The 16,917-nt window shown below is 35.0% G+C and overlaps 1 protein-coding gene across 2 annotated transcripts in view; it reads left to right on the plus strand.

Annotated features, from left to right (window-relative positions):
• The window catches only part of LOC121737646 (thyrotropin-releasing hormone receptor-like), a 122,043-nt gene that overhangs the window by 87,385 nt on the left and 17,741 nt on the right, over nt 1-16,917 (plus strand). For both annotated transcript variants that reach the window (XM_042129305.1, XM_042129304.1), the window contains exon 3: nt 10,825-11,005. In XM_042129305.1, the coding sequence (XP_041985239.1) occupies nt 10,825-11,005 (181 nt within the window). The remainder of the gene's footprint in view (nt 1-10,824; nt 11,006-16,917) is intronic.

The raw sequence follows: 16,917 nt of genomic DNA on the forward strand, positions 1-16,917 counted from the left end.
AATCTCGCTTTGCAAATATGTAAAAATGTTCATGATAAAACACTGTTCCATTTCTGATATCATCAAAAATGCATAAAGACAAAATGGCGGAATAAAAAAGGCGCGAACACCGCGCGTTCGCGGGAAAATTATTGTTTTCGTAAATCGCGAAGCCAACGATTTATTTTAATTACTAGCTCGGTCTCCGGAGAATAAGGTTTGGAAAAGAATAACATAAGGTGACGCCGCGTTAAAGTAAAAAACCGTGTTGGATATGTTTTAGATTGCTTGTTTTAGAAGCAATGGAAAAAATGGAAAGGGCGTAAGCGTAAGCGACAAAATGGTTTTTGTCGCGTAATTTAAAAACCATAAATACATTTCATATAAGCTATGGGCAAATTAAAGTGTATTCTTGAACCAATCTATGTACAAATTTTGGGAGCTTAAATCACTCTCCTCTGTTGGCAAAATAGGAATCCCTTTTTACAGAGGTCTTTTTGATTGATTATTCTGTGTTATAAAAGTTGACCAATCGTGTTATGCTATGGGTAATTCAAAGACAAAGACATGATGAATACTGACAATGAACTTTAATTTCTTAGCTTTAGTCATTGCTGAGAAAAATCGATATCGCAACAGCCAAATTATCAAGGTGTCGCCTTAAATCCACATTAAAGTTAAATAAAGTTATCTTTATTTTCTAATATTAATATAAAGCTAAAGAGTTCGTTTAATCATGCTAATCTCCCGAACAACTTGACCAATTTTTATGCAATTTAGCACAGATATAGAATAGACCACGAGAAAGCAGATAGGCTACTTTTTCGCTATAAAGTGTGTGGTTACCGCGAAATCATTTAACAACACTGTTTCACGCCGGTTTTCTGTGCGAACGTGGTATTTCTCAGGTCGAGCCGGCCCATTCGTGCCGAAGCATGGCTCTCCCACGTCTAAAATGTTTTTTTAGTTAATAATGTTTTTTATTTGTAATCTAAAGTGAACAGACAGACAATAGATTATGTCAAGTATTAATATTAAATTATGACTTGATGCAAGTTAGATGTTTTGTTTTTTCCTTATTTCTTGTCTCTTATGATAAAACACAACAACTTTCCAATAAATAAACGAATTTGGAAGTAAGATTACGTACATACACTAGTGTTTTTCAACCTATCGGTGGTGACCCGCCGGAGGGTGCCTGCCTCTTATGCCTGTTTTCACCAACGGTCTCCTAACACTAAGTGTTTCCTAGCGATCTTTGCGGGTCAAATATCTCCTAAAACAAACACATTTAAAAAAAAGTAATGTTTTGCAAAAGTTCTTACGCCCTAAGGACGAACGTGACACACAAAAATTAGTGAAATCTTAAAGGATATGTACCCTTAATGGCCGCTAGGGGACCACTTAGCGTTAGGAGGCGGTTGGTGAAAACAGGCATTAGCTTCCGTAGGGGGTCGCCAGAGGTCAAGAGAACTATTTAATTAAAAATACAATAGATAGGTATACCAGACAAACCTTGCAGGTTTAAGGTACACTCTCAATTAGATATATTAAGTTATAATTATTGTATCACTTAAATAAATAAGTAAAAATTAAAAATTGATAATTATATTAAGTAGGAGAATTACAAAAAAATACATACTCAATATACCTACGCACTCGGAAAAAAGCAAGAGGGGTTGCTAAATATTCTTTCATACCAGGGGTCGTACCATAAATATGGTTGAGAAACACTGACCTACACGGTATCGAACATAGTAATAAAATTATCTTTATTGTCCCTAAATACGCATGAATGGGTATGGTTAAACTTATTTTTTGGAAAATAGTTCTTAGTTCGGATAAAGAACATAATATTAGTTTTGCCAATTCATAATAACTAAAGATTCTCAGTAAGATAATATATTTACGGCTTTGTTTAGACCTAGAAAAATGCTACATGGAAAAATATTATAATGATACTAGATGATGCCCGAAACTTCATTGTACCGTTCATTTTTCTGGGATAAAAAGTATCCTGTGTCCTTTTCCGGGACTCAAAATGTATCCATACAAAAGTACAGTAAAATCAGTTCAGCGGTTTGGGCGTGAAGAGATAACAAACAACCATGCAGTCTACACTTTCGCATTTATAATATTAATATTAGTAATTAATAGTATAATATTATGGTGTTAGTAAAACACGTTTTACAATCAGTTGTCGCCTCTGCTCGCTAATCTTTGCCCCGAAATCTGCAGCTCAAACAGTGCATGCGGCGCGCGCTCCGACTCCGCCATTAAAACCATTTCGGCTTGACAAATAAACTTCTAGAATGTACTTCCATCATCATCATCATCACTACCCAAAAAATGGAAGACCTCCGAATTTCAATGTTGATTATTATCTTGCTTGATGTTTTCTGATTGATTCACTTGAGTATTTCGAAGTTTTCCTGTTTTTTTTTATTGGGGGATATCATGATAATTATAATTGTGATGATGATGATAATAGAAAATATTCTTAATGGCGGCTCTCGACATAGGCGAACGCGTTGGCCAACGCGTCTGCAGATGCGTTGGCAGTGCGCTTGTAACAGCGTTTGTGAGTAATCCACACATAGGAAGGTCGTTCAGTATGTTTTGGATCGCGCCAATGTGCGGACGGATTCAAAATGGATGTTGAGTCGCTAACAGCTGCAGCTGTATATTTATTGACAGCTTATAATTACTGTGTAAATGTGGACAAGAAAAAGTTTAAAGGGTATTCTCGAAATAAATAAATAAAAGTCGAGAAAACGTAACAAACAAAGAAATAAACTCACTTTTACATAATATTTTATAATATTAAAATAATATAAGTAATTATTTTATTACCTACTTATTATTTATTAAATTATTACATATAAAAATTATTACATATTATTATAATTATCATAACTATAACTCCGGGCAAACTGATCGCGCGGCCTATGTGTGGATGGAGCGCAAAGCTTGCAACAAATGTCCTTTGATCTTTCGCCGACATTTCCGACCCGCGCGGCAAGCTCGCAGACGCGTCGGCCAACGTCTAAATACCTACGGCCAACGCGCGAACGCCCGTTCTACACATTGGGCCAACGCGTCTGCAGACGCGTTGGCCAACGCGTTCGCCTATATCAAGAGCCGGCATAAGGGAGATCGCAGACGACAGACTTTTTGTGCGATCGTGTCTGCGGCGCCCATACAGTCGCGAGACTGCGATCTCCCTTAATTTTACTTGTCAACCTAAAATGAATAATGGCTGCGTTTTTTCTGAACGGGGAGCATTCATAATAACTATATTAATATCGGTTTATCCGTTTCAGAACTACAAAGCCATGGAGACACAGAAACCTGTATGTGTGCTCCAAAAACGACAATATCTCATGGGAGCCCTATATTTTCCAAGACAAAAACTATTTATCTATCTAATTTTACTAAAAACAGTTTTTTTTTATGTGATAAGGGGGCAAACGAGCAAACGGGTTACCTGATGGAAAGCAACTTCCGTCGCCCACAGACACTCGCAGCATCAGAAGAGCTACAGGTGCGTTGCCGGCCTTTTAAGAGGGAATGGGGTAGTAGGGGAGGGTAGGGATGAGAAGGGAATAGCGGAGGGTAGGGAAGGGAATAGGGTAGGGGATTGGGCCTCCGGTAAACTCACTCACTCGGCGAAACACAGCGCAAGCGCTGTTTCACGCCGGTTTTCTGTGAGAACGTGGTATTTCTCCGGTTTAGCGGTTTAGTTTAGCGGTTCAAGCGCTAAGAACTTACAGACAGACACACTTTCGCATTTATAATATTAGTATGTATTATTTGGGATTAAGTATAGATTATAAGATAAGCACGTCTATTATAAAGCCAAATACAAAAGTTTTGCAATCGAAGTTGCCATATAAAACAAAACGGCCAATTTAAAGTTGGCGCAACCCAATAAAAGATAAAAAGACTCAGGTAATGTAGAGATAACCCATTTTGGCGGTGTAACGGCCAAATTAGGGTAAAATGGCCAAATTACGCCAAAATAGCTACAATCATAGTGCTATCTGTGATGTGATTTTGGTTTATAAACTTCTAATTTTAGCATTAATTTCGCAAAAATATTCGCTTAACAGCTGATATACACTAGTTAATATAATAATATAAAGCCATACTAAATAATAGATTAACACCCTCGACAACTCCGTTGCGCCAAAATTATTTTATCGCGCGGGAACCATACATTTTCCCAGAATTTAGGCTGCGTTTCCACCAGTGCTGAGCGGAGCTGTGTTGCAACTTGCGAGGAATGTGTTTTTGAGAACCAATAGCATCGCCGCGCTGAGCGATGTCATGGCAAGCTCACGTCAATGAAGCGATTCTATTGGTTCTCAAAAACACATTACTCGCAACACAGCTCCGCTCAGCTCTGGTGGAAAGGCAGCCTAACAAGTATCCTATGTCCCTGTGACTCAAAGTAATTATATTCCATACGAGCTTTTGTCCGCGGCTTCGCTCGCGTTAAAAAGTATTATTATATACAAACTTTCATCCCCTATTTGAACCCCTTGGGGTTGGAATTTATCAAAATCCTTTCTTAGCGGATGCCTACGTCATAATATCTACCTGCATGCCAAATTTCAGCCCGATCCGTCCAGTGGTTTGGGCTGTGCGTTGATAGATCACTATGTCAATCAGTCAATCACCTTTGAGTTTTATATATTATATAGATTGAATTATATCCGTACGTAACATTTGTTAGTGTTAGTTTTAGTATAAATGTATGTATGTTAGTCTATAAGGTATTTATAATATGGGCCAAGATGGCTGACTTAAATAAATAAATAAATAGATAAAATAAAAAAAGTAACAGACAGACAACTACACCAGCTTAGCATTATAAAAAATTAGTTTGTATTATTTAGGGATTTGGTATTAAAGTTACAACAGCTCTCTAAGGCCTCTTAAAATAAAATACAAATTAATATCAAGGTTAGTTAACAAAAGTTTAATATTTAACATTGATGGTAAATTGAATATTTAAATTTTAAACTGAAGTACAAATTTTGGTATTTTGTTATTAAAATTCTTGTAGGGCAGGTATAAATGCCTCCCACAGATATTTTGGCGCGAATTTGCAGGTCAGCTACGCAAGAAGAATTTTATAATGCCCAAGAGTGTGTGCAGTGCGTAATACATAATATAATAACAATTCATTGTGACTTTTCCAACGTTCTAGACAAAGACAAGCGGATAATGTATTGTTAGTCACGAATCACGATGTAAATATTTTTATTGGTAGACGGGGTTTTTTTAATATGACGTCACTACTGTTCATCTTACATCTCGGAGTTTATACTTTATGATAAACCTTATAACGAAGAAATAAAGATCATGTTAGAAGTAACGTCACTACTGTTCGTCTTACATCTCGGAGTTTATACTTTATAATAACCCTTATAAAGAAGAAATAAAGATCATGTTAGAGGTAAAATAACTAAAGCACTCAGCACAGGTGAGCGTGTCAAAAATAGTTGTACGTCCTAAATTTTGATCACCTTGATGCCGATAGTAAAATAGATAGTGTGTTCCGAAATTAAACCAGTATAGTGGCTATAGTGCTCATGGTGTATCGACATCATACTGTTGATTCGTTCCAAAATATACGCCAGTGCATTGACTTACAATAATAATTCCGTTGCACCAAAATTCGTTTATCGCGTGGGAACCGTACATTTTTTCGGGATAAAAGTATCCTATGTCCTTTTCCAGGACTCAAAGTATATCCATACCAAATTTTTAGTAAAGTCAATTCAGCGGTTTGGGCGTGAAGAGGTAACAGACGGGCAGAAACACAGACAAACAGACAGACAGACGGACAGACAGACAGACAGACACTTTCGCATTTATAATTATATGTATTCTATTAGTACGGAAGTATGCACTATATACATACTTGTCTCACCATGGCACATCAGTACAATATGGCGTCGTGACGTCATGAGCACTGACCAGTATACTGGGTTATATTTCGGAACTTAAGCAGATAAATATTGCGTTATGATAATTGACAGGGGAGAAATATGGCGCCAGAAATAACGTAAGGGCGTTCACACACGATGTGTTTTTAATCGGAAAGATATTTTACAATGATTTCTCTTTCGTGCGATTTTTCTAACATATTGGAGAAAACAAAACATCTAATTGCGTTTAAATTGTTATTAGTACAGGCTGTAAACATTATAAGACTGTACAGTTGATAAGTTGAAATATAAATGTATTCAAGTGAGAGTATTAATTTCATTAATCAAATATTATTTATTTATGGTGTATGTATATTATTGTATGGTAGGTATTACATCTAAGTCAATAATATTCCAATTTTTACTGCGAAAAGCCAGATTTAAATCATTTTATATCTAGATCCACTTCAAAACACTTTGCGCAGATAACAAAGTGTTACCGACACTGCCAAATATGCCCTGATATATGGAGTAAAATGCGCTGCCAAAATTGCTGACAACACTGCACGATCTTGCTAAAGGCACAGATTTTAAATAGTACACTAAAGACCCCCGTATACGGAGAGTCCGATCGATCAAGTCGGATCGCAGGCCGATCTGACCGGACTCGTAGACAGATATGCTCAAAACTTTGCGACAAAATTATTTTTTCAGGAAACGTTTTCCTAGAATAAACTTTTTTCCTAAAAAAACTTTGCGACAAAATTATTTTTTCAGGAAACGTTTTCCTAGAATATTTACTCTACGATGTCTTTCACGGGACTAAAAGTATCTGCATATTAACTTTCATCAAAATCGCTTCAGTGATTTAGGTGTAAAACAGCAACAAAATATACTTATACACTTTCGCATTAACAGTTTTCAAATTCCAAAAAAATGAATAAGTAATTCTTTTTAAAAAATCAAAAAAAATACGTCGGGGTGATTTAAATATTTGAAGTGTACAAACGTTGTCTGTGGAAATACGGGCAAAAAAACCACCATTCGCAATTTTGTGTAGTTAGTGAGTACCAATAAAGATTTATATCTATCTGTATCTCTCTTTCTTGACAGAGTGTAACCAGCCTTATATCTATTCCCCACACGTCGGGGAACTGTTGAGTGGTTAAAATGAAAACTGAAGCTGTGATTTACGACGTAAGGGTATATGCACACTACATACTAGGCAATACGCGGCGCGATCAATTTGGCGCGATTCGCTTGCTTTTGTATAACTATTCTGATATAATTAAAAGTTTAGATGTCATTTCTCAAACAGAAAAAATGGTAATTAAAAAAATATGTACAGTGTGTAACAAAAATAAGTGATAATACTTTAGGGTGTGTACGTGTTCCTTGTACAGATTTCACTGTGAAAGTAGCAGCTCTGAAAGATGAATTTTTTTTTCACTTTTGTATAAGCAAGGGCCCAAGCGTCACGAGTTTCCCCATACAAAAGTGAAAAAAATTTTTGGTCTTTCAGCGCTGCTACTTTCACAGTGAACTCTCTACAAGGAATACGTACACACCCTAAAGTATTATCACTTATTTTTGTTACACCCTGTATATCTGGAATCATTTTTTTATACTCAGTCTCCCTCTTACTCTAAACATGAATCAAACGACACGGCACCTCGCTAGATGAAATGTATTCCGTTCAGGCTGCAGAGCCTATTGAATAATGTATAATTATTATAATAAACATACATACAAACATATTCTCAAAAAAATGTTACCTTCATTTTTTCAGCCAAAACAAAGAAAATATTCCCATTTGCATTTGTTTAACATCTTTATCTTCATAAGTCAAAGAAATTGTTTATTTTTTTACCATTTTGTTTTTTTTTTGTTTTTACGGAGCGAAAGATGTTTGTTTTACATTATGTAATATTTTTTAAGTCTTTTTACACCGAGTTTGCATCGAAACCATAAATTGCATTAAAATATTAGAATAGGCGTAGGCAATACGCACGATTATAAACGCGCATTGTGAACTGACCCTTATAGCAATAGCGAAATCACGTACAGCATCTTCTGTTGTTGAATTATCTTGTTACATCAATGATAAAGCATCGAAACGTATCTAAAAATTGTTGTTCATACAGATTTCATTTCACATTCACATTCTGAATTTTGTTCCAAATCGATAAAGGAGAATGGGTAATTTTGTATGGAGCGCAGCTATCCGCGGCCAAGAACAATTCTAATATTTTCATATTTAGCAGTCCTCCAATTGCAGTGGAGACATCTCATCGCCGAATTATACTTCAAAGTTGATAAAATACGTTTTTATTTTTCAAGATGATAATATGCATAATTTAATAAGTACTAGCTATTTGACCGAGCTTCGCTCGGTATTCGATAAAACACGAATAAAATGATATTTTCTAAAAATGATTCCTAGCTAGATCGATTTATCGCCCCCGAAACACCCACCCTAAATTTCATGAAAATCGTTGGAGCCGATTTCGAGATTCCATAATATAATATATATAATATATATACAAGAATTGCTCGTTTAAAGATAAGATAAGATTTAGCTTATATTTAGAACAAAAACGGGAAGGTAAGGTGAGTCTGGCTGTCGCTGGCTCTTAGGCCATATCTAATCTCCCGGGTATTGCAGCGTACAAAAGTAACAAGCAAAGAGACCTTCGTATTTATAATATTAGTATGGAAAAATTCCTGTTTTTGTACCTATTTGCATCGATGAAATCCGACCAATATTGGTGACAGCACGCGCGGCTTACGCTTATGTATTTTCAAGGACGATTGCATTTAGTCGGATTATGCTAAACAAATGTAATATTCATTATTTCCGGCTTGTATTGGATAAAATATTCATTTTACGGTTCACCAACACCATTTTGTCTATACAAGACAAATCTATACTTATTTATTACTAGATGACGCCCGCAACTCCGTTGCGCCAAAACTCGTTTATCACGCGAGAACCGTACATTTTTCCGGGATAAAAAGTATCCTAATTCCTATGTGTCCCGGGACTCAAAGTTTCTCCATAAAAAATTTCAGCATAACCGGTTCAGCGGTTTGGGCGTAAAGAGGTAACAGACGGACAGACAGACAGACACTTTCGCATTTATAATATTAGTATGGAAGTATGGACTATAATTTGTTTTTTTGCTCAAGATCTTTACATTTAAGAAGTAGATCATTTTTATACCGTGTTAGCGAATGTCAATAGACAAGCTACATGATATTATATTTATTTATTTAATTAAGTATATTATGTTAGTCACTATTTATAATTTTAATAAGTGATTATTAATATTTTAAATATTAATAAGTAAGGTACTTGATTTTGACAATTAGTTAGTTATAAATGGGCGGGAGGATTATTTGCTTCCGTTATAACTTCCTAAAATATGAGAACCACATTAATTAATATTTAGAATTATGTACTTAACTGTGTTACTTCTTAGCCATTCTTAATTTTAATGTATTTCTTTATGATTTTGCTATATCTGAATTGTCAACGGAAGTTCGTTTCTTTTGTGTAAAATGGTATAAAAGCCAGCCATATTGCATTGATTGATTCATTCTGTAATTAACTTTGAGACATGTAAGGTGAAACTCTGCTCGAATAAATATCGCTCAATGTATAATTCAAGACTTTTACTATTCTCTAACAACCGAGAAGAAGTTCGTTTCACGCTCCAATATTATAAAGCTGTCCTTTTAGAAACCTCTTTCATATAAAAGCAGATCTTTTGAATTAAACCTTTTCAAGTATAAAAACAACCGAACTCCAAATTGGTGATAAATAATGTTTTATTACTGAAATGGGGTTGTGGTTTCATTGTTTTAAAAATGCCATTTACTTTCAATAACTTCGTTCAAAGGAATTTTGGTTAAGGCTGGGCACATACAATGAAAAACCTTTTTGAAAATTTTTAACAGAAATACAACTTCAAAAAACCTTAAAGAGCCGAAGGCAAAAACTAGTTAGTAATATTTATAAGTACCTCAGAGACCTTTACTTGATATTTCCAAAGTTTCATTATTTAAATTAAATGTTCTCTTTGCGGTTTCAATCTTTACTATCTACCATACTTACGAGTATCTCACTTACGGCCGTTCCCAATATTTGATCTATCTCTGGTTTTGCCCTACTAGAGATAGGAATAGCTCATAATTGACATAAAATATATGTCTCTAATGTCTAATGTGAGTTATTCCTATCTCTAATAGGGCAAAACCAGAGATAGATCAAATATTGGGAACGGCCGTTAGATGATAGATATAAAAGACCTTCATTTTGTCCGTGGTGGAACTTTGCTCTTGGCTTAAAAGGTCGTGGGTTCGATGCTTGCGTTAGAAAAACGAATAAGAAACGGTTATGAGAGTAAAGATTGTAAGCGAATATCATGTTGTACATTGCGCACAAACTACAGCCACTATAAAAATCCTCTATTATCCTTTAGATATCTATATTACATTGTTAGGCAGTAGGCTATACAAACAGTAACGTTGAAGTATGATTGTTGACGAGTTTCCTAGGCCGGTTCATCTCGACGGGATAGTTTCCGAATCGGTGGGGCTCCCAGTTCCCACACGTAAACACGACACGACGTCGTAATGTGTCACGATGCAATCCTGCGCAGTAATCACAAAACTTGTTTCAAGACATTGTACTTCTTTATAAAGTGACTCCCATTATTCATGGTTGAAAGAAATGGGTGGATCCAGTATATTTTGAGTATCTGTCTTTTCTTTCTTCGATTTCTTATTAACAGCAGAAGAGCACGTAGTCAACAAGTAAACAGTTCACATTTATTTTTTCAAAGCACATTTGATTTAAAATTAAGAAAAAAAAAAAGATTTCAACTCATATAATTCTTTTCAGGTCTAGCAGTCCCGTTCATCGAGCTGACGGTCGCTCATGCTAGTGTGCTCACCATCCTCGCCATCAGTTTCGAACGGTACTACGCCATATGCGAACCACTACGAGCTGGCTACGTCTGCACCAAGACGCGAGCTACGCTGATATGCGCGTTAGCTTGGTTCTTCGCCGCGTTGTTCACTAGGTAAGTTATGCAATTGTGACTGTATTATTATACAGTACACAAGTGTAACTGTTACGTTGTTATACAGTATACAAGTGTAATTGTTACGTTGTTATACAGTATACAAGTGTAACTGTTACTATCGTAATGTTCTGTAATTGTGTAATACAAAAACCGTGCCACGTTGCACCAAAATCTTTGTCTCACAGAAACTGTAATGTTTCCGGTATGAGACCTTAATTCTATTTATATTAATTTCTATAATATATTAATTCTATAATTTCAAGTCTCTCAAAAGACCACCATACCCACCAAAATCGGTTCAGCGGTTGAAGCGTGACGAGGTAACAGACAGACAGACAGACATAATTGTGTCTATAACTTTAGCAAGGATTACTGTATTGGCCTCGCATGTAGATACAATGAAGGATTAATACTATTTTTCTTGAATTTTTGAAAATTCTGTCGAAAAGATAATATTTTGCTTTTTAACTGCTGATAAATTATAAAATATAGTTTTATAATATGTCATGTTTTCACATAATTACAGAACGTTACTTCAGTATATTATTGAAAATATTCAATTTACTGCAATGATACTCTTGCAGTAATGTTTGTTACTGCTGTAACGTGTTACTGTGTTACAGTAATGTTACTGGATTGTTACTGCAGTATGCTATTGTGTTACTGAACCATCTACTGCAATGTTACTCTTGCAGTACTGTCGAGCCTTATGTGATTGACGCAAATTACGATTTTACGTTACATGTGTACTTGTAACTTGGCGCTTACAACATATATACATGTTACATTGTGTGTCAAATAGCACACAAACGTAATTCTCATAAATCTATGTGTTGTAAGTGCCAGGTTATTTGTATTTACCAATAATTTACTGAAAAAGTTTTTATCGTGTTACAAAATTATATATTCTTTTAAAATAAGAATACTACAGCTATTACAATTACAAAATTTAAAGGTTAACATTTTGAATGCTAAGACATGCACGGCTTTAAACTCATTAGAAATGCATAAATAACATGCAATTAAAAACGATTTTTATATTTTAAGAGATATGGTTCTATTTTCATTATACTTAATAATAAGTAAAAAGTTCCTGTTACTTTTGTATATTTGAACCCCCAAAATCCCGATTCTTAGAAAACGATAATATGACTAGAACAAATATGTCTACCAAATTATAGCAATGTCTTGTATGTAAAATAGAGATGCAGCTATAGTTCAATGGACGAAATTCTCTATTTCCAGTGACCGGACTTTAGTAACGAGTTGATTATAATTTATATAAATTTATACATTATACACTTGTATAGTGTATTTAAATCATATAAAGAGCTTATACTATTCAAAATGTATACGTTTTTGACTGTATGTGACTTCTCCAATATGAAAGGCAAAGATGTACCTTGTATAGTTATTTGATCTATGGGCTTAATATAAGCATAAATTATTATCATTACGGATCCTATATAATTATTTTTCGTCTGTGTATAAACTCCCTTATATTTTCGAATTCCAAGTTTAAAAACTACTTAATTGGTCTATGGTTAACTTTTTTATTTCTTTATAGACAGTGTTTTCGTATCGAGAACTGAGTTCAATGAATTCTAAATTTGATTTTAATTTAGCCTAGACTGCAATTAAGTCGTTGATTAGTATCTTGGGTATTTGCGAAGGTATATTTAATTTAATTACTCCTCTTTCCTTGAAGGGTTTACACTTTACCTTAAGGCAATAGTGTATTTCTAATACTCCCACACTTAAACATAAACAGATGGTGTATAAGTAGATACTAACCTGCGATCACTTATAGGTACCACATTACTAAAATATTTTAAATTAAAAAAATGTGGGTTTAATGCATAGCCAGATGCATTAGCCAGATAGCCAAGTAGGTAGTTTTAAGGGAAAAATCAAGTAAAATTTAAGTCCTTAAGTTATAAAATGTATTTTACCCACTTCACTCTCACGTCTTCTGAACTATTGGTAAGAAGTAAGAACACTCAATAAGTTCAAACGAAAAAAACTTTATCAAAATCGGTCCACCCGTTTCGTTGCTACGATGCCACGGACAAACACACACTACAGACAGACAGTTATAAAATAGGGGTGCTGTTTTTAGTCGTGGGATAATCCATACTAAACTGTGTCTGTCTGTCTGTCCGTATATCTGTCTTTTTTTTTTTTTATGAAATAAGGGGGCAAACGAGCAAACGGGTCACGTGATGGAAAGCAACTTCCGTCGCCCATGAACACTCGCAGCATCAGAAGAGCTGCAAGTGCGTTGCCGGCCTTTTAAGAGGGAATAGGGTAATAGCGGAGGGTAGGGAAGGGAAGGGAAGGGAATAGTTGAGGGTAGGGAAGGGAATAGGGTAGGGGTTAGGGGATTGGGCCTCCGGTAAACTCACTCACTCGGCGAAACACAGCGCAAGCGCTGTTTCAGCGCAGCTTCTGTGAGAACGTGGTATTTATCCGGTCGAGCCGGCCCATTCGTGCGGAAGCATGGCTCTCCCACGTATAAGATGTCTGTCTGTCTGGTATCTCTTCACGCTCAAACTGCTGAACTTATTTTGCTGAAATTTGGTATGGAGATACTTTGAGTCCCAGGAAAGGACATAGTATACTTTTGATCCCGGGAAAATGTACGGTTCCCGCGCGACAAACAAATTTTGGCGCAGCGGAGTTGCGGGCGTCATCTAGTAATATTTATAAATCTATTTTATTATGATATAACAAGAGTATATTTTCTGTTCTATGCATATTATTCTTGTCAGTTTTAACCTTGTTAGAACTACACTTGAAATGCTACCACCCACTCAGTATTTATTTTGTTCAAGTAATTGCTAACTGAATAAACTATTTAGACGTTATTCTGAATATAACAGAACGAGACTTGTTTACTAAAGTAATTATTATTTTCGTACATACTGAAAAATTCATTGCGCTGAAATTCACGTATGAACTGGGTTTTTTTCGATAAAAAGTTATCCATGTCTTCAATGGGGATTGTCCATTTTTTTTTAATTTTGCTCATTACAAAAACATTTCGAGGAATAAGGTCAGTGATCGTTTTTCTGTATATAAACGAAAAAAATACCCATTAGTTACTTATATTTTTGAACAAATATGTTTAACCTTAGTTTGACCTTCAATGGCGTTAAATTAGCAATAAATTCGATCAACATTACGTTTCGAACTTTTGGTAAGCTTCTCGTATCAGCTTACACATAATGAGAACTTGCATTTGACGAACCAGCCATTATAAATAAGATTGAAAGGAAATTTAAAACATACTGCAGAGGTCAGTTGGCCGCCGATGATGACGTCAGAGCGAAACTTTAAAAATTTATTGAGAAAAAACTAGCCAATGAATTTCAAAATTATTTAATTTATATTCTTAAAATACCCTATTTTAACGAAAAAAAATATAAAAAGTACATGTGATTTTTTTTGGACAATGCCCATTGTACACTCTATCAAGTGACTATCAACACAGAAAGAAAACCAGAAAATAGTTTGAAAGTGGTGTACTAACGATGGAATAATCTTTTCATCCCCTTTTTACCCCCGAGTAGCATTTTTAAAAACTTTGAATGTTGTGTTTACTGAAGCTTCAAAACTATAGACTAAAATTAATTTTGTAGCTTCTATCTTTAAAAAGACAATACATCCATACTTTACATCATCAATTTTTATCTCCTACTCCTCCTAAATTTCTTCTGATTAATTTCGTTGCGGGTCCCAAGACAGATTTAGCTTGTCCCTCGGGCATCCCTGAGATCATATCAAAGGGTTTTTGTGGTTGGTTACCACTTTTGATCGTGGCCACACAGGAGTTGCAGTGGTGGGAATGTGTGGTGGGCCTTTTGCCCGTTTAAAAAAACCATACTTTACATTTTCAGTTTATTTGAGATGAGATAAAAATGGGCAATGCTGATCATGATAAACCATTGTACCAGGAGAAAATAAGTTTAAGGAGGCGTCAGACGAACTTCCAAAACAAAATTGGTCCATACAAAGTGGGCGAGTAACTTTGCACGCGTTTGGAGTTGTTAAGAGTTCCTATTGTGAACCTTATATTAAAGAGAATAGAGGTCATGCAGAGGCAAAATATCTTAGAACGGTTGGGTAAAGTTACCCACGCGTTTCGAGTTTTGATTCGTTCTATTATAATACTTATGTCAAGGGAATAGAGGTCACGTTAAAGGCAAAATATCTTTGAACGACTAATACAGAACAGATGGCGAATTTGTGTTAACATTTTGAAGCAGACTAGTCGATTAGTTGAGGGAATGTTTTAGTGAGTGAGTGAGTGAGTCTGTTATCAGAGTGATGAAAATTTTTTCTATTAGAAAATTGCAAAAAAATCTTAACACTTTTGATAAGCTACGGACCTCTAAGAATTGTTAAGAGTTGTTAAGGCCGCCTACATACGACACACGTTTTCTGTATGCGATTTCCGAATTCGTTTTCCGTATTCGGAATCCGTTATTTCCACGCGCGCTTGCGCTTGAAACGTATGTGCGGAATTCGTTCCGTTCGTAAAAAAAAGGACTTATGCCCAGGTAATGTATGTTCTATTGATTCCATGCATTTGGATTTCCGAATACGGAAAACTAATTCGAAAACATGTGTATGCGGCCAGCGGCCAGCCTAAACATTGTTAGGTTCAAGTCAGACAAGTTACGAGATGAAATTTTATGTGAGATTTTTCAAGATGGCGGTGTTGGTTCCAATTTTGAAAACGAACGAAACCACCCATGCAAAATTGCTAATTTCAAGCCAGACTTTTCGCTTCGATTGCCTTCATTTCTTTACAATTAAATCATATAAATCTTCGCATTGGACTATCTTATTCAGAGAATCAGAGATAATAAAAAGATTATCCGTTCTCCATTCAAAATTGAGAGAATATCTCTATTGAATTATCATATTGAGACCGCTGTCATTACAATAGATATGGGATTTTTATCTCTTACTATGATTTTTTACTCACAGTCAGCGTTCCTATTGAAAAGAGAGAAATTAAAATATGTTTTTGAACTTCGAAAGAGGCTTTTGTGAGGTTTTAATAAATTACAAATGGAAAACTTTTTTATATAAAACGTCGCATGATTGCGCCATCTATATATAATATTATAAAACAAAATCGCTTTTTTCCCTCATGGCCCTTTGTCCCTTGTCCCTTTAATCTTTAAAACTACGCAAAGGATTTTGATGCGGTTTTTTTTGAGTGATTCAATATTCAGTATATTTTTATTTATAACCTTTAAACATTCTCTATTTAGAACTACTTTAACATTACTTTACTTCGCTCTAAAATATTTATAAATAAGTAAATGTCCTTTTTCCAAAGGAAATATAGATTCCTTCGAGAATCGAGACCCATAGTCAGTTAATAAAGTCTAAGACTTTATTTCGTTTCAAGGGTTACCAACTTTTGTTTAAACCTTTAGCTTGCAAACATATTTTTGTGTCTATGGTTTTTATATAAACGTTACTAATATTTTTTTATGAGATAGATGAAACGAAAAGTTGTTTTTTTTTGGTTTTTAACTTGTCACTGAGAATTATTATCTACTAGTTGATGCCCGGAACTCCGTTGCGCCAAAATTAGTTTATCGTGTGAAACCGTACATTTTTCCAGGATAAAAAGTATCCTATGTCCTTTCCCGGGACTCAAAGTATCTCTGTACCAAATTTCAGCCCAATCGGTTCAGACGTTAGGCGTGAAGAGGTAACAGACAGACAGACAGACAGACACACTTTCGCATTTATAATATTAGTATGGAAGTATGGATTTACATAAATAATAATGAATTTTAAATTTTGTTGGTTTCAGTAAGAATCGATAACGGCTAAACCGATTCGGATTATTTTAGTATTAAAAATATTCGCAGAATTCCATGGAA

Source organism: Aricia agestis, chromosome 21, assembly GCF_905147365.1.
Source record: "Aricia agestis chromosome 21, ilAriAges1.1, whole genome shotgun sequence".
Lineage (NCBI taxonomy): Eukaryota > Metazoa > Arthropoda > Insecta > Lepidoptera > Lycaenidae > Aricia > Aricia agestis.